The following is a 24,979-nucleotide window of genomic DNA, read 5'->3' as shown; positions in this document are numbered from 1 at the left end:
AAGCACCACTGCTTCAATCAGATGCTTGTGGGCATAAGTTATTGGACTACTGCAGACCTGAAGCATCAACAGAAACCAGAGAGTGCAGCAAGAAATCCCACTGATTAGGCTTTTCAGTTTTTGAAAACTGACACACTTTTTCATGCAGCTCTTTGGTTTTTACTACAGCAAAACACTAAATTTGCCACACTACACATTTGCCAATGGCCTTGTTGTCCTGACTGCTAATCCCTGCCTTTTTCCATTGTATATTAACTGCTGGGTACAAAACTCATTTGTCTTTTGACACGATGAGCTGCTAGTATGGCCTCATAGAGCAGCTTGAAAGGAAATGGCCTACGACAATATGAAGATAGGAATCAGAGATCATGGAGATCTATTATGCTGCATGACTCTTCAAACATCTTTCAATGTACAGAGGAAGTAAACAAAAGATTTTAACAATTCACTCATTCTGTTAACAATGATCAGTTTACCCGGACAGCAGCTCTGACTTTATGCTACTGATACTTCATTTATAATTACTGCATAGTTTGACACCCATTTTCTTACCCTGGTGACTCCAATGATGGTCAGTACGTCTCCTTTACAGAAGGGTAGGTCCTGCTCGTTGGCGGTCTGGAAGTTATACTTGGCTACACACTCTGTGCCAGTCGACCATGGCACCTGCAACGAACAACACGCAGAGGAACCGATTCTTAATGGTAAAGCTCAGTTAAACACGAGGAACCGTGACACAACAATAACACTTAAAACTTGAAGCTTGTGTGTTCTTCGCCAGTCATCAACAAACGTATTACATGGCAAGGGAAACACAGATGATAATAAAAATAAACAAAAAACCAGGCGGTGTAATAATTCATCTCTGTGAAGCGCTGTGTGTCATCATCCACTGCAAAGGAGAGCAGATAGTGCTGATGAGGTAATGTTTTCAGGTAAAAAGTATGTCATTTTAAGTAAATATTACGGAGTCCTACCTAGAGGACAGGCAAGTCAAATAGCCACAATATCTGGTGATCGTTACAGTTTGATCAAAGTATTTAAGCAGACCTTCGCCTCAGATGAAGGCTTTACTGTCATCATATTTGCTGGCCTCATAATATTTGTTTCCTGGCACATCTAATCTGCCAGGAAAGCTGAGTGGATTCTGTCCACACTGTTTGATCTGCTCAGTAATGTGATCGAAATCATGGCTGCATTACATCAATCAAATGAAATGACAAAGCGAGAGCGCCGAGCAGCAGGTGTGAGTGAGTGAGCCTGCAGCTTTATTCAGAGAAGCGTTTCAGTCAATAGTGATTATGAGTATAGGAGAACTGCTGATGGCTGCTAGTACACACAGGACAACACAGTAAAGCTTCACCACTCCTGTGTTGCTCATTTCTGTGAGGTCACATGAAGTGGATTCATTAAAATGGACTCTCCAAGACCCAATGTTTTCTGGGGGGTAACTTCCTTCAGGTCCTTCCGTAACTTTAAATGTCCAGGGGGGAGACAACACACAGCTGAATTTAACATGAAATTTTCATCTTTTTTGCTGACAACATACTGTACACTGATCAGTCCAGCATTAAAACATAAATATTGTGATGGAGCCTCTCATGCCAAAACAGCTCTAACTCACTGGGGCATTGAAATGGGACCTCTGGGGATGCTCTATGGTGTCCCACCCACGGGGTCTCTGTATTTCTTCCAGTTAATTTCACTACTGTCCTTTGTCCCAGTGTCAATGCGCCAGAGGGGAATCACCTGAAAAAGTGAAGTATGGCAGACACCTCCAACCTGTGGACTGTGTGAGGCGCCTCTAACTTTTTCCGTGTATCATCGTACATGCAAGTGTAGCTGAATTCACTGCACACACGTAGTCTTTAAGTTACTCAAAAAGTGGTTTTGTCTGATGATCAGGGGGTATAAAAATATGGGTTTTATTAGAGCAGAAAGACAGTCTGGAATGGACACGTAGTCTTAATGAGTTCATTTCCAAGCACAATTTCTGACACATTTAGAAAGTACATAAACAGTGAAAATTATACCCTTTCATTGAGAAAACACTTCTTCTTTTTTCAAAACCAAAAAGATGCACACTATCCCTTGCGGTTCCTCTTCATTGTTACCAGCTTCATCTTCTGTGTACTTGTCAGGAACTGTGGAGCATGCGCAGAGGGCCCAGGCAAGTTCAAGCGCTGCATTTTAAAAGTTTTCTTTCTTCAATGTCATACTGATATACAGAGTGAGTACAGGGAGGACCTGAAGGTGTCAAAAGTTACAGCCACTTCAGGGTTGTGCACCAAAACTTTATGGTGAGAGATAATATTTCCTTTACAAAGAATGGTGTCATGTATTACAAAATGAATAACAGCATTACAGATTATCATGCCGAGTATCAGCTGTCTGTGTTTTCATATACTGCATTTTAATAAAGATGAATTCCCAATAAAGCCAAAGCTTTTAGTGTCTGCTATCAGAAACTGAACTAACATTTAAAAAAGTTACTGAAATAGAGCTCAGGAAGGCTATTTGTAGTGTTAATTCATATCTCGCATTAAAATAAAAAATATAAATTGAGAAACATTTTGTAAAAATGATTGATCACTGCACCCTAATCCATGAGAAACCAAGGTTCCTCAGCAGAACATTGCTGTTGACTTGCTACATGATGATCAATGTGACCCGCTCGTCCATACACTGGCTTCGGCTGATCAGTGTAGGTTTTCACTGGTTATTCTTTCAGTTGCCATTTGTTTTACTTACTATCGGATGGATGCTGGTACAGCCGTCCTATAAACAATCTGTGGCTTTCTTTTTACAAGTTGGTAACATTACAAATATAACCTAGTGGAAGGAATGAAGAGAAAAATTTAAATTTACCTTTGATGTGAAAAAAAAAGGGTGGGGGGGGATTATTTATCTTTTACTCTAAATTCTTTAGGCAGATGAAGGAAGAAGTTTGCTTGATTGCTGTTTTATCTCCACAGTGGACTTTGTCATTAAACAAAAGTAAAAAAAAAACCTGATAGCTGTTGCTACGAAATATTAACCACCAGCAGGGCAACGGTTATGCTGTAACTTAAGACATTTTAAGAACAGGAAGGAAGAGTTTTCATAAGAGGGGTCCCTTCATTAAGCATGTGGCAGACACCTAAAGCAAAAGAGACCAAATTAACTGCTTTAAGGAAGTTTAAGTCCAAAGCTTTCACAGAAGCTGCCCTTGATAACTGATGTGTCGAGTGATTTAAAATATGTGACTTGTGACAGTGGAGTCTGAATTCATCCCTTTTACTATAGCTTAAATGCAGATGTGAAAGCCACTGGACCAGAACAACAAGCTGGCAGCTCCGTAAATAAGTAAGAAAGGTAGACAGGATTCCCATCAAAGATAAATGATTGGTTCTCAAATTATTAACAATATTAACAAAAAAACGACAGATTTAGATGACTCAACAGGCACAATCAGTATAATGTTAATAAATGACTGACTTGTGGTTCTCAGTCAAGTTACAGTTCACATTCATGTCTGCCAGATTGTTTTAGGAATCAAATAAAAGGATGTTAAATGTATTTATGTTACTGGCTGACAGACTGATTCTAACTTTAAAAACAGATCTCAAGGCAAAGAAGCCATATATTAAAAAATGTGGAAGTTTCACGCATGCACACACACACACACACACTTTCAGCCCAGCAGCACAGGAAAGCAACACAGCCACCACAGTTTTATGGTGGGAACCTAAGACTAGCCTTAAGCCGTTTTCATGCATGAACACCTGAGATTTTCAGGAGAAAGTGCAGACAGTTTGTTTAGACTTTTTCCTGCAATTGCCGGTTACACATGTTTCACAATGAGCGGCTTTCTGCTTTCATGGCGGAGAATAGGGGGAGGGGGCGTAGTCAGGACCTGATGCAGAAATTAGGCTGTGTGTGGAAATTGCTTCACTCTCTACAGCCTGTTGAGACTGGCAGATGAGGCTCCTTCTATGCACGAGGAAAGCTGCATACAGTGAGCAGAACGGGTAGTAAATGCCACGGTATTTGCTGCTACATTATTACATTGTCTCACATGCTGATGTTCTAGAGATTTTACATGGTGGAAAATCTCCAGAAGAAATCCAGAACAAATTATGCAGACATTTGCGTTTTCAAATGCCACCACTCCAGAACATCTCTGACATTTCAAGACTGCAGTGCATGTGTGAAAACAGCTTCACTAATTAATTTTGTGATCCAAATGTGGTCACATATTAATGCTGTGAACACGTGGTCACAGTGTCCCCTTCTGCTCCAGAGTTACAGCACTGAGGGATGGCCAGGGAGGTGCTTCTGTAGAACATTAGGATGGTAAGTGAAGCTGACCTTTTTGTAAATAAAGAACACGTTCTTTCCCTCAATCCTGTGAAGACATTTGTTATAACTGACAAATGAATTCTTAAGATGTGGCCAGAAACCTGCTTTGGCTCAACTTGAACAAATTCTCTCAAGGTGCTAAAAGGAAAAAACAAACACTTACATGGATCCCAGACATGATGAAGGGAATTGGGCAGCAGGTGTCCTCAGGCAGGCAGTGGTCACTGTTCAGCTAGTACCATCAGACCTGCAACACACAAAAAAGCAACGACATTACAATGTTGTTCTTCTAATCTGAAAATTTAGGAACCTCCACATCTGGGAGGTTTAATGCAGTGGATATCAGTCTATGGAACAGATGCAGAGACGATGTGCGGTTCTTTTTCTGGAACTGTTTACACTGTTCTGAGCCTGTAAATGAGACAGCTGATGCTTGATCTCCACCCATTCTGCTGATCACCTGGTTTCTGCAGCTGTTTAATAGTCTATCTCAGGTGGGTACAGCGACATTGGGGGTGGACACAGAGGAATACACAGTAAAGAACAGAAAGACAAACTGTAAGGGAAAAGAGGGCACAGCTGCGTCTGTGTTTGTACCTCAGAAGAGTTCATGCGTGGTTGAATGTGACTAGCCAAAAGCTTGTGTGTGTGTTGAAGAGTACAGCTACGTGTAGTGTGTTAATGAGCATCTGAGACAGTGCGACATGTGTGCCTACGTGTGTTCTTCTGCCTTGCAGTGTGTCTCACAAGTGAACGTGATGATGTTTCATGCAATTCACTCGCAAGTTCACAGCTCTTTGAAGTTTATTTTCATCTTGTCAAAGTAAGGTTTCATTGTCAAAAGACACCATGCTAGATGCTGCAAAAGTAACCGAATAACATCTCAGATGGCAGCTTCCATTCAAAGCGTCGCACTTCCAACCAGTGCAGGGAACAGGAAGCTGAATTGAGGAGGGTGGAGAGAGAGAAGGAGGAAGTAGCTGACGCATATTTTCCAGTGCTTCGGATGAGGGAGGGGCAGTATTTGGAAGGCAGTGTGAGTGTGGCCACTCACTGACTGCTTTTAGACCAATTACAAATGCTCTTAATGAAGCCGGGTCACATCAGCTCAACGTAAGCAGTGACCAAAAACAACAAACTTTTATCTTGTAGCCCAGAAATCTGAGCTTAAAATGTGGTCTTTAACTTCTACTCTGCTTTTCTACTCCTTTTCTTTTTTTCCTCCTACATATCTTGCGTGGATATAATGAAGAACCCACTACCTTCACTAGTTGTGTTTTACTTTATGTAAAGTGACTCACCACTCTGTTAACTCTGAGCCATGAAAATGATGCATCTCCTTAAGATGTCAGAGGTTACTGGCCCCATTCTCGCTATGAGCATCTATGGCCAAGCTTCACAGCACTGCTACATCCTGTGTTGCAAAAGGAAACAGCCTAATTGCAGACCATTGCAGATGTGTATGCAAACTGACTGAGCCAAATATATCGGAGGGCAGGCGGCTTTGGTGAGCCCAGAGGGCATGCGCTTCTTTCTCTTTGCCATTCTTAATTTCTAAAGCAGCACTGCAGTAACGGAGCCGCGTGGCTCACCAACCTTCAGCCAAACTTAACAGCAAAGTGCTTAAAAAGAGAGACAAGTGAGCGCTATTCTTATCTCGCTCCAAGACAGAGGAATGCCTGCGAGCTATTCAAGAGCTTCGGCATCACACTGCTCACATCATTCTCCTCCAGTTAGTCAAGTGGTTCTCAGAGAGGGCCTCTGACCACTCAGGACAAGTTTCCATTGTAGACTGGAGAGAGTCATCACATTTTGTACAATAGTGTGTAGATTAGAATATCGTTCCAACACATACACCCTCACAGTTGGGACACTGTAAAATGTAAATAAAGACAGAATGCAACAATTTGAAAATTTCATACATTAATATTTAATTTAAAGTAGAGCATATGAAAAAATATTTAGCTGAGAGAGAAGCGTTATTATTTCATTAATGTTGTATTTGATGGCAGCAACATGTCTCCAAATAGATGGAATGGGCAAAAAGCTGACAAAAGCTGGAAAAGTAAGTGGTACTAAAAAGAAACAGCTGGAAGAACATGTTGCAACTAATTAGGTTACTTGGCAACAGCATCCGTAACATGATTGAGAATAAAAAGCACTTTAGAGTGGCAGAGTCTCTCCGAGGTAAAGCTAAATTGTGGAGCCCTCTCCAGTGCATAGGCATTACAGGTATCTTCGCTCTCATTACTGTACCAACAGATCAAAAGCTAAAGAAAGAGTTCTGTGAATGCACACTGTGAATCGAGTTTTTCAGGGTGCGACAAACTGCAAAGCACGTGGGGAGTCCAGCTTGAAGATTTATCAGAAGTCCAGGCATCAACTTCAAATACTGCATCACTGAGCACGGAATCTACCTGAGCTATGTCTTCACATCTTGGTTGTTTGAAAATACATTTTAGGAGCAAAGGGAGCTTCTTTGAACTACAGACACTACAAATCCCCTTAGGGTACCAAGTTGTTAATCACAAGGTACTCCTGCGCTGAAGCAAACCTTGCTTTGTTGTCTGTTTTACTTGGAATGGGATGGGATGCATAAGTCTGGATATTACAGCGAACACAGTTAAGGCACTTCTGCACAGGAGTCCCAGAAGCTGCATCAACAGTCCATGATTGACCGAGAATCATCTCTTTTGGTCATCTGGTCTGTGTGTGTGTACTTGTACCAGGATAAAGGCCTGATCAGCACATTAAAAACCAAACTAATTTCACCAAGTTATCAACCCTTCCTTTCCTCACCCCTCCTCCAAACTGTTATTTTTTTGTGCGACAGGAGTTGCTGGTCAATGTTAGCGCAAACATTTTTCATTTCCCAATTGTAAACTGCATCGAGTCATTACTGTGGTTCTTCTTAAACAGTCTGAGAATGCGAGTCACATCAACTGATGCAATCTGGTGCAATGTCGAGACTCGTCGACATCTTCTCCACTAGATGTCTGAATATTTTTTGTTACTGTGCACGCTCATAAATTTGATTTGAATTTAGGAAATCACGGTAATGTCGACTGTTTTTTTTTACTCCAACATCTAGAATCTTACAGCCACGTTCATCCTGTAGCAGTTTAAGCAGAATTTTTGATTAACAATGGTTAGCAATGTCATGAAATTAAACTCATCTGGAGTTAGAAGCTTAAATCTCCAATAAATAATAGCACAAATTCCTATCGCTCCTTGTCTGTGAATCAGCCCGAAGATGTATCTTCTGACAAAGCTTGAAGCCCTTAGTCCACATATTTGCTTTGATAGTGAATTAATTACAGTTCAGGACATTCAGGTTCCACTCTAAACATGCGGACTAAATCCAAGAATCACTGATTTATTTGTACTGGACACCTATCATGGAAAAGCAACTGTGAGAATGTTTAGCTGGTGGTTGATTTGTCAGCCTTCCCTGGATAAATAAAAGCTTGAGACAAATCACCAGATAAGGTTGATATTTAACCGAGACTGCTGTTAGCGGCTTCTCAAACTACTGTGAGAAACCGTCGAGTTGTGCAATTCTCAGGACCACAGCAGTCCTTCTATAGATCACACTGTCATAGCATAGCTTCTACGAAAGGTTATAAAAGACCACTATTCTTTGTTCAAGATACATGTCTGTTTAAATGAGGACATTGTGAAGGAAACACAATTTACTGAGCCAGCAATTAACGACATCACATTCAACAAAATACAGCGTTATTTATTCAAAGGAGTAAAAAACATCAATTTATGTCGAATTCCAAGTCCGGTTAGCAAAGTAATGCCACACAACTGACTGGAAACAGAGCTCAGAACACAATCCTACATGTTTCCAGCATCTTACATTAGCTCAAACTCAACCATGAGATGTTTTTCTTCATGACTCGCTTGTCTAAACTGTTCTGCATAAAACTTTCTACAAGGACTGGAAAATGGTAGAATAAATGGATTTCCCCATATTTTGACTTTCTGACTGACCAAATTTCACTTAACTGATGTGTTTGATAAATGTCCTCTTTCGTTTGAAGAATCATTTGGCCTAACATTCATGCTCCAAATCTGCTTTAATTTGCCAATAACTTCAACAAAAGATCAAAGCTTAAGTTTTTGATGTTCATCCACATGTTGCTCTCTTCTAGCCAGCAGCAAGCGGTTTGAAACTAATTTAACTCAACTAAGAAGGAGAAGTAGGAAATCTTACTTCAGCTCAGAGCTTATGCAGGAAACAAATGTTGCCTTGGTGAAGAAGACCCTTCGGCTTTAGTAAACACATACTGGAAAAGCATTCTTTTGATGAATCCAACTAAAACTAACCCGTGTCTCAATGACAAAAGTCATAAGAGGGCTTGACAGAGCTCATAATCGGAAGCATACGACATCATCCATGAAAACACATGGAGGCCAATCTGAAACATACAGTTGAAGCGACTCCGGTTTTTAAACAAGTACAACATTCTGTTATGACTGAGTAAATGACCAAATCCCAGTGCATTCAATTCAATTCAATTCAATTCAATTTTATTTATATAGCGCCAGATTACAACAATTGTCATCTCAAGGCACTTAAGTAATATAGTCCAATTCAAGCCAATTGGAATTCAATTCATTGTAATCATGATCCAATTAATTCTTATAGAGCCAAGTCAAGTCACAAAACCGAAGGTATGAAGACCCACACACAAAATAAACTACTTCAGGTCATTTTAGAGTTTGAATCTATTAACATGTTTTTAATGGGCATTTCAATTTATCCAAATAAGTTTGGAGGAAAGGTTTAAAACTCTTTCAGAAGCCCAAAGGTCTGAACAGTCAAGTTAAAGCCGGGAGCCCTTTAAACTCCAACTTTAAATGCAACTTGGAGACATTTTGATAAATAGATACGATAGCAAAAATTGTGTCCTAATATTTCCAGAGCCATGTGCATATTCACAATGTTAGAAGAGTGCTGTTTTGGATTATAGATAGAGGTAGAGTAAATAAGCCTTGTAGCTATGTGACTGTAGATGAGGCAGCTTTTAGCCACGTTAAAACACCTTTTTTATCAGACAGGTGCCTCAGTGTTTCTTTTTGGTTCTCTATATTATGAGAATAATATAAAACATTTCTCTAACGTGGACACACACAAAGGCAGCTGCGGACAAGGCAATAAAAAGAAATTGGGGGGTAAAATATGGAAATGTGACCTACTGGGTATGCAAATATACAATATAAACTTACAAAAAAATCTTTACAGGGCTGGAGGCTCTGCAGAGTAGACGGCATGGAACTGTCAACAACAAATGACTCGTGGCTGTGTCACATTTCCCCATATGTAAAGCACTTGACAGTAAGAATGTTTGCAGTGGCAAATGGCATATATATGTGAAGCGTAGCAGGTGATGTCTATGACAAATACCATACCAATGCAATGCCCTCAGGCTTGGAAACATGCACCCACGGATATGTGTACAGAACACATACAATACATATAGCAATACTGACGAGAGAAATTGCATTTTAAATATCAATCTGGCACTGATGCAGATGTTCAGCTGTTAGCATTTTTTTAAGAGAGCTGATCCAATCCTACTTTGTCTTGACAGCTCTGCTTTTTGGACTGTGAGCTGTGCCATTTTAGAGGCTATACAGTGGTGCGGTGGTTAGCAATGTCACCGCACAGCAAGAAGGTTCCTGGTTTGGTCTGTGTGGTTTGCATGTTCACCCTGTGCATGTGTTGATTCTCTGGCTTCTTCCCACCATCCAAAAACATGCATGTAAGATTAAGTGGTGATTCCAAACTGACCCCTGAAGTAAGTTCAAGTGCGCATGGTTGTTTGTCTCTGTGTTCGACCTGTGATCGACAGGTAAACTGTCCAGGAAGTACACAGCCCGATGGCAGCTAGGATAGATTCCAGCCCCCTACGACACTGAATTGGATTAAGTGGGTACAGAAGACGGATAGATGGATGGATGGATGGATTTTTAGAGCACCATGAAGTAAAAAATTAACACAGACCTACAACCTTTGAAGGCTTTAGCCGAACTAGACTAGGATTTTATTATATTATAGCATATAGCAAGACTTATACACTGACAGTTCAATAGAAGAAATGCATCTGAATACAAGAGAGGCTAAGTGACAAAAAAAAATAGGGGGGGGGGGGAGAGAGAGATTGTTTTTTTTCTTTCTTTTAAGTAATGACTAACATGCAAGTTTGTGCTGAGGAGACACCCAACAAGGAACGTAGGACGTAGAAATCAGTTAGTACAAATGCTGAGAGGCCAGTGATGCAAGCAACATCCACAGCCATTCCAGGAGCCTCAGTTTCCTTATATCTTTTTCCATTCGGATGAGCTGTCTCACATCAAGCAGTCACCAGTCAGCATCCTCATGCTTCAGTGATTGCATGACTCTGACAGACAGCGTTAAGTGCAGAGTTGAAGAAAAACTTTTCCCTGCCATGCCAAAACATCCAGCCATCGATTTTCTGTACCCGCTTAATCCAACTCAGCCTTCACTGCATATTTCACAAATATTTAGAGCAAAAAAAAAAAACTTCCAGTAAATACACAAACCACCAGGGAGCTAAAAAGGAGCAGCAAACTGTTGTGGCTACATTTTACAGGTCAGGCACAAAACAACGATTTAAAAAAACTGTGCTGATACTTAAATCTCAACTAAGTCATGAAAGAGTGAAGCACATTAAGAGGCACTGTTTTTCACCAAGGCATAACTTTTTTTCCTTTTAAGCTTGAGTATTTTTTCAACTGACCCACAGAAACCCTAAATAGAGAGAAACAGATGGTTGCTGTATTCTGGGTTGAGTTGGTTTTATAGCCTTTCAAATGTTCTAACGATTTAACTGTAAAGCCCTGTCCAACACACCTTCAAATGTATACCGACAACCAACAGCTGCACAAAAGGGACGCATTCTGCATCTGCATAATTTTTCTTCATTTGATTAAGTCCACAGGGAGCTCCAAACTTCTGGGTTAAACAGAACAAATGCACACACTACAGGGGAAAAAAAGAGACTGTAACATGATTGTCAGCTTTCCTTAGCCTCACAAGAGTCACAGAAATGCTGTTGAATTCCTCACCTTAAAACTGTACAGAAATATCATGATAATCTTGCCCTTGTCTGCCCAAATGAACTTGGAAAGGAAACGAGCTGCGGCTGCAGGCTATTCCACTGTGCTTGGCACACCTCCGGAAAATAACCTTCCACTTGTTGCTGCACTTTAATCTGTAGCTCGCTGCTTTGCTGTAAAGACCCAGAAGCTAGAAGTACAGGTTGCATGTGACCTTTCAGAAACATCAAAGTACAGGGGAAAAAAAACATGTTTTTCTGTATTCAGTTTGAGAGACTGTAATGCAGTATCTAGCTGTGTACACAGCTGACTCCATCCGTAGCTTCAGCAGGACCGCATGCACATTTCCCATCATTGTTTACACTATTCTGATTATGTAAAAATCAGAATAGTAAACATTGAAATGCCATTAAGCCCAACAAACTTCACATGTCTACTAATCTCTTTATCGTGTATTAAGGCTAGCGATCAATACCAATTTCCTGAATCCGTTGAAAAAGGATTTTATTTCTGATTCATTTCAATACTGGGGATTTATTTCTATTATCTATTATAATTTTTGAAACGGTACAATGCAAATATTAAAGAGAAGCACAGCATTGCGATGCCAAGTTGGACTAATCTGGAGAAAAGCTTTGCATATTCACAGGAAAACGCATACATTTGAGACTGATCTCCTCATTTTATCGAGAGCCATCAAGTCAGTTTTATAGATCTAATTATTAACACAGACCCTGGACTTAACAAATGAGAGAAAACAGCACTAAAACTGAGCCAGAGAAGAAAATAACAGCCTTTGTAGGAGATTAAAGAAGTCATGCATGAGTCAAATCCACAGACATTTTATCCAAAGGAATAAAGAAAATGGAGAAGCACAACAGAGAAACTTCTCTCAGAGCAGTCAGACTGACAGCCAGGTGGGCAGACAGTCCTCCTTCCTTTCTGACGTAACAAGTGACAGGCTCGGGCTTGCTGCTGATGACAGATTACAAAAGCAGGGAGGCAGGAAGTGGAATAAAGAGAGGAAGCGGGAGAGAGAACAGCCCGCCCACCCATATCACCCACCCCCTCCAACCCCCTTTGAGCTCAGGGAGGCTGCTGGCCTGGAGAAAGGGGAGGAAGGGTAGTGATAGCTGCTTATTGTTTGAGCTCTGTGTGCTGCGGTTCCAGCCCCAGTACACACTCACCCGGGCCTGGCTATTTATATCCTCTCAATATCCATGCAGGCGGAGGCAGGCTGCAGCCCTTTTCATCATTGCATACATTATGGAGACACAGCACTGAAGTGTCTGCCTGCTGGGAGTGTGTCTATTTGTGCTACTTTTCGTGTAGGATTTCCCCTTTTATAATTAGACATTGTTTGATGGTGTTTCCAAAATTGTATGCTGTGTTTTTATTTGCTATTTTAAGAAACACACATACAAGTAAAAAAAAAAAAAAAAAAACAAGACTTAGCTGAGAACTAATAAAAAAAAAAGTTGGCTTAAGTGATGCCACAAATCTTTAGAACTTACCCTAAACAATTAAACACAAATAAAGCAAAAACAAAGCATCCTACATTACCCATAGTGCAACTCATTGCAACTCAGTGCAACATTTCTCAGGATTTCTTGTGATGGTGAGATCATGAGAGTAACATTCTTAGCTCCAGAGCCACAGAAACAGCTCATCCAACTATACGCAGCTGGGGTCAAATACTGAAAAAGCCTGAATAGAGTTCATTAAGAGGAAACTCCACTAACAATGAAAAATTATGGAATATGTCACCACATGCAACAATATGGCTCTTTCATCTACTTAGGGATACAAGTCAATGCTCCAGACAAACTCCTTCCTCTGGTAGTGCCCGTTGCTCCATTCTGAAAGTTTTAGGAGGGAAACTTAAGTTTCTCTCATCAGAACTGAATTCTTTGGGAAAAAGAAAGGAAGGAAAAGAGTCAGATGGCTACCACACTGAGTCAGACAGTGTGGTAGTGCTTACCTTTAAGACTACCGTGTTACCATAAATGCAATAAAAACTTTCTACAAAGTGTTGATGTTTCATAAAGATATTGAACATAGATCTCAAACATCTGATAATCTGGCCAAAATATCTGACAGTGGTGAGAACACAAGACCAAAATCTATTTAACAAAAGAAGCTATATACAAGAGCAGCTCTCCTGCTGATAATATTACAGCTGCAGTCAAAAAGGAAAAACTAAAGAAACAAAGAAAAAGAAAAGTTCCATTGTTGACGACTCCGTCTACAATACATGGAGGTAGGGCATCAGGATAATCAGATGTTCATGCAATTATTAGTGTTTGGGACATGACTGAACTCGCATGCCTCCGTCTATTAGTTAGTTAATAGGTGTGAGATGCAAAGGAAAGCTCACTGCAGAGTGAAATACTGGAATAAAATGACTGAGGAGCGCTCAAGGCTGAGAGTTAACGGCTCGAGGTGGAGGCAGATAAGAGCAGGATGCTCCCAAAATGGTGCTAAAAGGGTTGGGATGCAGGCTAGGAGACAGAGGACTGGGGAATCTGAGAGGTGAACTACTTTCTAAAGAAATGTGGGGATGTTTACATTATATACATATGCATACACAGTGTTTAATCATGCTGCCCCTTGAACATGCACACAGGTCCAGAAGTGGCTTAAACATCCCAAGAGATGAACTAATGATTAAGGAAGAAGGCAGAAAGCTGCCTGCTGCTGCTGCTGCTGCTACTGCTTTCACTGCCTCTCCTTCTCCTTTCATGGCAAAGCATGACAACTCCTCCATTCAGAACAGCAGAGGAGATGAGGAGGCAAAGCACGGGGATGGCGACACAAAGAATCTCATTAGAGGCAGCCACAGCAGGGTGCTGGTACAATATGGCAGCGGCATTAGCAGCAAACGCAGCTCCAAATCTCTTTAATAAAAGACACATTCAGAGGCAGCAGCACTGAGAGTGTGGAGAAAAATATTATACTCTGTGAACTAAAAAGAAGGGAGCTAGACGCTACAGGTAAAACCCAATTGTAAATAACACTGGCTAATATTAGAGCCCGGAAGAGAGATTATAGATTACCTGTGCAGTAAGTAATCCCACACTGAGAAAGAGATTCAGTGTTTGCAGAAAGTAAAAAGAAGGCACAAACAGGAGAGAGACTGCAATGATAAATGGAAAGAAAAAAAACACTGGCTCAGCAGACCCAATCTGCTGTCTTGGAAAACTGATCATACGTTTGTATTATGTAACCAAACTGGCAAATTACCCGACTTTGCTGAAACTAACTTAAAACAAATCAGTTATTTAAAAGATTTTTTAAACTATGCTCACTGACACGTAATATTTACGGAAACATCAAGTATGTTTTGGAATGAACAAACCCTATAAGCTTTGGAATTAAATAAAGGGAGACACAGATAAGACAAAGGGAGAGACAGAAAAAGAAAAGAAAGGTGCTCACAGATGGAGAGGAGAGAGATCAAGTGAGCAAGGACACAGCAAGGAGACACGTCAGGAGTGGTGGATGTGAAAGTCGAGATAGAGGCATGAGGCATGAGGCAACGGGTCGCAGGCTGCCTGGCAACTTGGCCGAGGCCTCTATCTGCTGCCACTTAATATTAACAGCAGTCATCTGTCAGTTGTAATGCTAATCATGAATAATACAGGCTCCACCCATCTATGCCAGCGAGCTTAATTATTCATTCAAAACCACAGACTTGCATTAGTGCACACTGTGGGTCGCAGGCACATTTGCCTGCTCAGACTATACAACATGTGTGGACTCACATGCAGTAAGTGTGTGTGTGCTGTGTGTGGTGTGTGTTACACATGCACATTAATACAGTCACAGAAAGTGAGACTGCTGTTCTCTCCTGAGCATCTGGCAGGTTTACTCAGAAACATTCCAGAAGAACTGAGGTTTAACGTTCACGTCTTTAATAATCTTTAAAATGCCAAATATGTCCATAGACTGATGCTGAAGCTAAGTGTAAGAAGTGTATTCAGAACCTGAATTTTCAATGAAAAAGATTAACAATTTCTTTCAGAATAACAATAGAACAATCGTTACCGATTCAGCCACAAAAGAACAACCCAAGAGACAATATTAAATAGGTCACTGGTTTCTTTTCATAGGCTTGAGAAATGTAGCCTAATTAGCAACATTCAGAAGATAACTGACGGATGTAAATCAGCACAGCGCTCCTCTGATTACGCTGTATACGTTCAGCACAACGGACAGAAGTGAAAATCTGAGGGTGAGTGTGTTTGTGTGCGTTTGAGGCACAAACTGCAAAGACTTGGTCACGCCACATATGTAAATGCGGCTTAACTACAGCTTAAAGCACCTTTACATGTGCTGCAGCAACTAAGTAACCAACAAGCCTGATTCTCCCATACTCAAGGCACCTTTTAATCAAGGCTGAAAAATAACTTATCCTCAAAGAACGCCAGCCAGCGCCACCTGCCAAACGGTCTATTATCAGGCAGGAAAACACAACAGCAGCAGCTGAAAGAGAAAACAGGATGAGAAGACAACAGTAAATGCCGTCTAAAAGAACATACAGCTGTGTTTAAGCGTGAGTGCATGTGCTCTCTACAAGGTGATGTGTAGGCTGGGGGAAAGAAATGCATTTAGGCAGCATATCCAGCATCATCTCTTTTCAACGGTACGAGAAAACATTGGGAGATATGGTAACAGTAACAATGCGGGCAAGAAAACCCATGGAGAAAATGAGACACACAAGAAGCAGCACAGAGGAGATTCTGCTAATGCCAAGCCGATGTTTGCAGAGGCAGCAACTACAAATCTTTCTGCAGGGAGCAGGGCTCAGGGATCTCTTCGGTAAACTCATGAAAGCCTGACACACAGCATGTGTTGATAACCCTGTCCACTCACAGCCCAGGGACAAGGGCAAAGCCTTAAAGAGAAGTCTGTGCAAACAAAGCTCGACAGTATGGCTTTATGAATATCATGTTTCAAATATTGACCATTTTGTATGTCACTTTAGAGGATCCAGTCCCAGCGATTTGTAACCAAGCAGGTTCCACACATAAAAGACAATGGAGTGTGCAGAGAATTGCACATTGATACATTAAACAGAATTAAAAACAGCAACTTTAAATCAACACACACAAGCTCCAATCAAGAATTCTTCAGAGGAATTATTGCTTTAGTCACACACTGGCTCATTCTTCCGTTTTCTAGACTTAGCATGATGCAGACATTTGCATTCCCACAAGCAACCTCTCTGAAACACGATTAGAAAAATAAAGGCATAAATGCATGTGTGAAAAAGGCTTAACACATGTCTGGTCTCCTAGTTTGCATGTAATGTACTTGTTCACCTCAGGGTAGAACGTAATCTGTCTTCAGTTCAGTCTAAAGACGGTGTTGGTCTATCTGAACGTCAATGTGTTATCATCATGAGTTGAGAAATAGATTTGTCAAACTTTCAAAGTTATGGTGAGAACAATCTAACTGCAGACCCCACATCTGCTTAAAGTGATGTGTTGTCTGCTACATGAGCAGGAGTAATGTAAGTGGTGTAAATAATGTCCATGCAGTGTAATGTTATGGTGCAAACGGAACCTCGTATGCAGGGATATATCTGTGGAAGGTAAACATCGACTGATAACCCGAGGGCTAATACATACTGACATACAGGTCAGGCTCTTGTCTAAACTGGGGCTATTCTTTTCTTTTAATTAGCCAATGAAAGATCCTAAAGCACAAAAAACAATCACGTCTTTCAGAATAAATCCTCTACAATCGAAGGATGTACTGTACAATTGGTAAGTGCTAACAGGGGTACATTTTAACCTTAGAAAAGCTAGAGTTGGTTAGAGTTGGGTTGAAAACCAAACAATTTTTTCATTTTTGCAACGAAGGAATACACTTAGCTGGAGGGGACAGAACAGGAGGCAGTGAGCAAACATTCTGACGACAGGCTGCATTTAAAGTCCCATCACTGCTGGACCAGCAGTGATGCATACAGATAAGGTCATACACATGTGATTAGGAGTGGTCCTGGAATGTTGCTTTCCATAGTAAACACAAAGACAAGTCAACATGCACGAAAAAACAACGATAAGATGAGGCTCCTCTTAGACCAACAACAATACACAGCCACCACCACACAGTCGCCCTCACTGTGTCTCGTCCTACATGTTACCACACAAATAAGATAAATTAATACGCAATGACGGACGTTAAATAATGGGGACATTCTTACTTTCCCAGGAGACTCGAGGAGGAGCTCTGCAGAAACTGGAAACGAGCTGCTTTATTTTCCTTCGATGCTGACTCCACCACATCAGCAAAAACAGCAGATGAGTTACTGAACATGTGTGTGCCAAAGTCAAGAGTCATTAAGAGAACGGGACGAGTCGCTGTGCTGTTACAAAACAAGCTTCTTTTATCCTTAATAAAATCTTTACTGGTTGATATCATTTTTATAGAAAAAAAAATGCTCATATACTTGTTAGTACTTCACAAAGATGGTGATCTGATTATGACCAAACAAAATAAAAGAAGGTCTTTAGCACATCATTAAGGTTGTTGAGGCTGCTGCGGAGACACTTTTCAAAGTTGCCGTTATGTGACAGCAGTTCCCTACCAGTGAAGAGCCACACCATAGCATGATGACCGTTGTTAGATGCGCAGCAACAAGGCACGTTTACAAAAGCACTGAGTTCACAATTAGCTGGTTTCTCCTCATCTGTGTTTAATATCCAGGTGATTCTGACCCACAGTTCTAGCAGGACTCCCAAACAGTGAAAGCTGGCTGAAAAACAAACACATCAATCCTTAATAACTTACAAAAAAATAAGAGGCCAGAGTCCTCAGTGACAAAACACTTCAATTTGAATTGTAATTTCCAACATGTGATGCAGTGACTGCAGGTGTGTGGGCTATGATACAGAGACTTTGGTGTTCTTGCGCTCCTTGGATTATTATGCATGAAAAATCCTCATCCATGTGTCCAACTCTTGGGAAATTAATCTCAGTCAATCATCTGCTGATATATAGCAGAGACGAGGTTCAATGTAAGCTACCGTAAAAATTAAATACCTCCATACTGCATTTATCCTCTGGTTTAATCTCACATTAAACATCACTACAGAAATGCCTGAGGGAAATTCTACTCACAAATAAAATAAAGCAAAATCTCCCTTGAAATGACAGCCAAATATCAAAGAAGATGTGATTCCTTTCACCAAGGTTTCCAACGTTCTATGTGACATCATGAAAGCAGAGGTGTTTCCTGTAGCTTTGAAGTGCAACTCATGACTCAACCATCCAAAACCTACACAGGAGTACATCTGGGATCAGACAAATAGAAGAAGTACGAGTCTCCCTGCTGAGGCAGGAGACATTGTCATCATCATCATCTGTGATTCATCCCGGTTTTTTTCTCTTTAGCTCTGCCACGATATCTTCAGCAGGGTTTAGTATCTCTACAAATGGAGAAAACATTTGTACTTCCCCATATGAGCCCGAGTAGCCTTAGCTCATCTCTAGGCATGGCGTGTGCAGGTGGGCAGACTGATTGGACAACAGAAGTCACCAGGGACAGACCCAAATATAAAGCTAACGTGAAAAAACGCACAGCTCATATTCTGCTTGGCTGGAAAACATGTGATCAAAGTTCAGATAACAGTTCAATATTTCCAAAATAAACTGATAGAAAGGTTTTCCCTAACACATGGACTGTGTAAAAATGACCCAGGGATTGGGGAATCAGCTTGGGAGGGAAAATAAAAAGATGAATAAGAGGTCCAATTTTATCCCAAAGTGGAGGTTGCTGCTCCCATAGGGCCTTAAACAACTGAAAACATTGTAAATAAACTGCACAACCAAATCTAAATCATTTGACAAATCAAACTGGCCACGAGATACGTTATACATGGCCCAAGTTTCTAAAAATTCCTCTGTAATGTCTAAAAAATGATTGACAATACCGTTTTTTAACCCAAGTTCACTTGGAGGGTTTTTAAAATGTGCATTTACTACAAACATATTTCTAAAAAGATACCAGCTTTTAAAGCCAGATGGCATAAAGCAAAGCTACAGGTAAACCAAAGTGAAGCCTCCATTATCAGCATTTTCTTCAGATAGAAAAATGTTTGCCGTTTAAAACATCTGCAAAATTACATTATAATATCAAAATTGGTGGTGGTAGAATGTAGTGATTGATTATTGGTGTTCGTTTGGTTCAATGCAGAAAAAAAAGAAAGAAAAGAAAAATCGGACACATTTAAAATACAGAGAAAACAAAGTCTACAAGGCTATGATTACAGGAACATGAGCCGTTACACAGCTCATACTGAGAGCCGGTCCGATCGAAACAGCAGGGCGTGTATTCAGTAAGACAAGCAAGAAAGTGCAGAAGAAATCCCTCCTAAGACATGAGCTTAAAGGTAAAGCAGTGATCCGAGACATTTAATAAGAAGCAGAACTTTTTTTAGACTGAAAACTCAAATTACTTCAATTGAGTGTTCATTTCAAAGGAGAAAAGGTTTGTCCTTCCAAAACAAAAATCATATGAATCAAATGACATATCTAAATTACACCGATATAAGACATCCCTAACATATGCACTTTCTATGGGTGGATTTGTGGAACCAGCAGCTGCCTATTTCATTGTCAACATTTAATTTTTTTTTTCACAAATTCTTGTTGATTTTCAAGATAGGTGCATTATACAGCTTATGTATTATACTTGCTGTGTTCTGTAATCAACGTGCACGGAGCATGCATAGATGCTGGCTCTGAACAGCTTGGAAATGACCGGGATTTAAAAACAGTCAACTAATTTCCAACTAATCTAAAAAAATTTTATTTTTTTTTTTAAAAGTAGACCTCAAGCTTAGTATCACTGGCGTGAAAAGTCCATTAATGGCAACATCAAAGCATCTGCTCCTGAGCTCCTCCTCAAAGAGGAAGTGTCCAACTGTTTCCCTCAGCAAACTCTGTTACCTCATTAATTCAAATCAGCTCTTCCAAAACACAGACTGATGTCACCAAGCTGACCGGCTCTTTAAGTAAGCAGCTACTGGGTCGAGCTGGTTTGCACAACACTATGAGGCAGCTTCTGGGCATGCAATACCAATAGGCTAGATTATTGTAGTTTTGGTTGGTGTGTTTTTTGGACTCAAATAACTATTTTTCATGCCATTTTTAAAGAGAACATGGGTAACAGTAACTGGTGGGAGTTTTTTGTGATACTACTACCTCTTAAATATACACAATAAGCTAACACACATGAAAAAAGGAATTAAATTTTTTTTTTTTTTAAAAAGGGGAAATTTAGTCAAATTCACTTATAATCACATAATGCAAGTATAGAAAAAAAACTTGAATGAATGGATGGATAGATGGAAGCAGTCTAGTCTTAGAATGCCACAAATGGTCCAGCAGCAATACTTAATCAGAGGTGTAAGATTGTGAAGCTGTCCGAAACTGCTGCTTCCAGAGTGGATGAAAAGTTGGATCATCCCTATGCTTTTGTCTAGTGATTCCCGGTAGGAATCCTCTGTGGGTGAAATGAAACACTGAGGCATGCATCAGGCCTGCATCTCCCATCATTGCCTTCATTGTGCAGCCAGCCTGACTGAGGGCGTGGCGCTAAGAGCCTCCCGGTCATCAAGGAGCCGTCCAGCCGCTGCGCAGATGGAGAGGCCTCGCTGAGTTAGCAAGCAAGATTTCAACCACAATGCCAGTATTCTGCAGGACAGCATGATCGCTTGAGAGGGAGGGGATGTGAGAGGGATGCCGCTATCGCTTCTCAGCAGGTGGTGCCCAGAAAAGATGACCAAGGAATGAAGCTGGGATATAAAATATCTGACCTCCTTTGTTTTGTTTTTTCTCTTTCACTGGAATCTGCCATAAAAGACAGTCAGGTCGGATATTTACACAAAGACTGTTCTGATCCCTTCCCAGCTGGGAGACAATGACACCGCTGTACACCTCGCAAACAAGTGTGTATGATGTGCCTACTATTCTCAAAAAGAGGAAGCAGTGCAGGTGCAGTGCAGACCTACAGTCTGTTTCATTTCCTACCACTCTTCCATCACAAGTGGACCGTGGCTCAATTTTGCCACTTCGCATCTTGCAAGGTCCACAATAAAAATGCATTACTCAGAATGTGCATGCACCCCATTAGACACGAGAGGGAAAAGAAAGTAAGCAGAAGGCATCTATAGAGCGATGCAATTCAACCGACCTTGTAGGGTAGATCTTACACCATCTGCGATGCCTTGTTGCTCGTGAGTGTCATACCACTAAGCTGGGTGCCAGAGTCACCAATAAATCCCTTCTCTGTTATTGTACTCACTGATTAAAAAAGACGGAGAGATAAGTCCGGAGGGGAAAGAACGAGCTAAACGCAGCCATTGTGCCGAGGTCAGCGGGGCCTTGGACAGGCTTCAAATGTGCAATGAGATGGTCAGTGTACAGACAGAGGAGCCATTACTTCCCTGCTGAGCACATAAGCCAGTCTCAAAGCTTAACATGTGACAGTAACAAAGCTCAGCTTCTCGCAGCTTTAAGGATCGACCAGACAGCCGTCCCCCCGACAAACACATTGCTAATTATAAGAGAGCACACGAACTTGTTCTGACACCTCAAGCCCTCATCGAGCTGCACCTCAACTGGACTGCTACTGTCGAGTCATCAGTCAGGGGCAGACACTGGCAAAGAGAACGTAGTGAAGGAGAGAACAAAGTGTGGTCACAGTTTCATCTGTGATGCTTCTGCCACCTTCCAAGAGAAGTCAGTTTAGTGAACTGGTGCTACATCCAGAAATAAAGACTTAGCTTCCTGCAAATATGGTATTTTGGCACACATAAAACCACCTTATACATAAAAACAGTAAAAAAGAGGTAATTTAATTCAATCTTAGCAACGACCCAAGAGGAGCTATGCTGAAGATCTTAGCATACTGCTTCCCAACATGTCGCAGTCTGGTTCGCCATATTCCTATGGGGATCGTGAATGCCAAGCCCTCACACCCCCACTCGCTACAACCAGTGATGATTTCTCTAGAAGAAACCCCATAGTTGTCATCATCAGCACTCACTTTACCAGCGTGGGAGCCAAGGAACTTATGAAAGATGTCTTCTAACAGAATGGTGGAGTTCAAATAAAGAGTGGAACCAATCCAGAAACGAACAAAAGATCCACCTATTCAATCAGGCAGTCATTTCACTGTTGTGGCCGCTCAGATTCTACTCCAAAAGCTAATTGCTGGTCGAACCTGCCGAGGCAATCGGTTAGTAAAATAGGCAACAAGATCTGGACAGATGATATTATGGATTTTGAGCCACCACAACATACTAATATGTCAGATAACACGCACGGGCACCGAGATAATACACTATAATCATAAGGTTTGTTCCCTGAGAACAACCCAAGGCTAAGATCAGAAATGATTAGGTGTGCTCCAAAGCAGAGCAGCTGGACGCTCATCACCAACACGCATGGGAATACAACTCAAAGCAACATTACTCCACAGCCACAGACACACACTCACATTGTCTTGCCATGGCTTGCAAAGGTATGTGCATTTCAACATTTCAGACAGTTACACTGAGGAGCTTAACAATGCAAAGGCTGCAGGGACTGAGGGCTTCTGGTTGATGTTTTTCATCGGATTACCTTAATTAAGCATTATAAAATGCAACAGCAACGTATAATGCTTTTCATTTTTAATTTATTTGAAAACTATTGTCTGCAGGCATCCACGCTATTTCCCCTTGAGTAAAACACCAGAGTTGTACCATTTCAATTCCACAGACCTGACCTGACCCTCTGACCTCCATGTGGAGCCACGCCAAGAGAAAAACGATTTACACATGTGGGATAAACAGACTTTCACGCCGTCAGCACAACAGAGCAACACGGCTGAGGCGCTCTGCCTTCTACACAATTATTCTAAATGAAATGTACTTCCAAAAAAACCCAACGACAAAATACAAGAGCTTGCAGTGGCGTCAGAAACCTTATTTTGAAGCGTGATTTGTGATGAGATAAGGATCAATGCTTCTCCAAGGCAAGGAGGCTGAACCTCAGCTCGATCCTTGTTCTAATGCAGCACACGGAGGCTAAAACGACCAGGTCCATTATCGGACAGAATCGTTGTCGTCGCTCTGACTTCCCAGGACAAAGCCAAACAATATCAAAAACATCAAACCACAGTATTTGCACGTGTCTAACATGCAAATAGTCATTTTTCTTTTCCAATGTCGCACAAGCTGAACCTCTACAGTCAGTTCCACCTCCTGTTCACACAAAATTGTACATTACTAATGTAACACAATGCTTCATGTCTCCTTGATTTACTCCCTCCCTGTCTTATCTGTGGTCGCCTGTGCAATGTTGGACCTGGCTGTGTGAACAGAGAGGATAGTCAGAAGAAAAAGGTCAAAACCATTAGATACAGTAACGATTTGTCCGACTATGGAATCAGATAAGAGAAAACGGGTGACTCGGTGATTTGGGGCACAGTCGCCCATGAAATATCAGAACGTATATTAAACAAACAACTCAGACACAACTGTAACAGCTAACTTTCCTTGTTCGTGTTCTTTATATACTGTTCTTAAAACTGTTTTATTGGGGAGAACAGGATCAAATCTGGCAAGACCTAGCATAACGCTACAGTCTGTCCGATAATGGATCTCGTGACGTTTCACTGCACGTTAACGAGCAGCTAACGCTACAGCTTAGCCAGCTTTGACGCTAGCCCTGCACAGCGGCACCTGGTTATAACGAAACACTTTGATGCTTTAGGTGGAAGTAGACCCCAAACCACAACTGAACGTTACAGACGGTAATGAAATTCCATTGTGCGCTCTCCTGGACCAAGCCGAGCTAAAACATTGCAGCGGCAGCGGCAACAACCCCAAGACAAAACACTACACTGTGGAACAACTCACCCCGAAGATACCACTGTGGTGTCGACCAGATGTTGCTGTATATCAGCGATGAAGGCCCATGAGGATAACTCCTGCGGTTGGTGGTATCCAGGTTTTGCGGTGGCAATATCGGACAATCCCAAACGTGGCTCCGCTTTGACGGTTGTCTGTTCTCTGACTGCATATGTGTGTATGTTTGAGTGTGTGCGGGGAAACGCTCGTCTACCAGGCCTTCTGCTGGAAGGAAATGGTCTCCTCTCCGCCAAGAGAGTACGCATGCGCAGAGTAACAGTTACAGCCACGGGGCAAAACGGTCTGTGAGCACAACCGTGTGGCCAACAGGTGAGACTGTCAACTGATGGAAGACTTGTTACACCTGGAGGTTTCCTGTGAACTAATCTACGTTTCAAACTGGGATGTATATCTTGCACAAAGGCAAGAAATTTGTCGAAATTCTCCAGTGTGTGTAATCCGATTTGTTGCGTGAGAAATTACAGAAAATGCTGATGGAAACTTCTATAACCATCTTGATTAATGTGTATCTGATGGAGCACCATTTGGGAAAATGAAGGGTTGCATGTCTGAGTGGATGCTCAGCAGCCACAGGGAAGCTTATTCTGACTGTTTCTCTTCACACCGTACACCTCAGA

At 41.3% G+C, this 24,979-nt stretch overlaps 1 protein-coding gene across 1 annotated transcript in view; it reads right to left on the bottom strand.

Moving 5' to 3' along the window:
• LOC140301603 (tyrosine-protein kinase CSK) overlaps positions 1-24,585 on the bottom strand; it is a 37,686-nt gene extending 13,101 nt beyond the window's left edge. The window contains exons 1-3 of the mRNA XM_072380151.1: positions 24,351-24,585; positions 4,505-4,588; positions 553-666 (exon numbers count right to left, since the gene is read on the bottom strand). Coding sequence (XP_072236252.1) covers positions 553-666; positions 4,505-4,519 — 129 coding nt within the window. The 5' untranslated portion in view covers positions 4,520-4,588; positions 24,351-24,585. The remainder of the gene's footprint in view (positions 1-552; positions 667-4,504; positions 4,589-24,350) is intronic.
• Between the last annotated feature and the right edge of the window lie 394 nt (positions 24,586-24,979).

The sequence above is a fragment of the Leuresthes tenuis genome, unplaced genomic scaffold (assembly GCF_036924035.1).
Source record: "Leuresthes tenuis unplaced genomic scaffold, fLeuTen1.0.hap1 SCAF_2, whole genome shotgun sequence".
Classification (NCBI taxonomy): Eukaryota; Metazoa; Chordata; class Actinopteri; order Atheriniformes; family Atherinopsidae; genus Leuresthes; species Leuresthes tenuis.
Note: the sequence above shows the minus strand (reverse complement) of the source record. Positions and strands in the feature narration are given on the sequence as shown.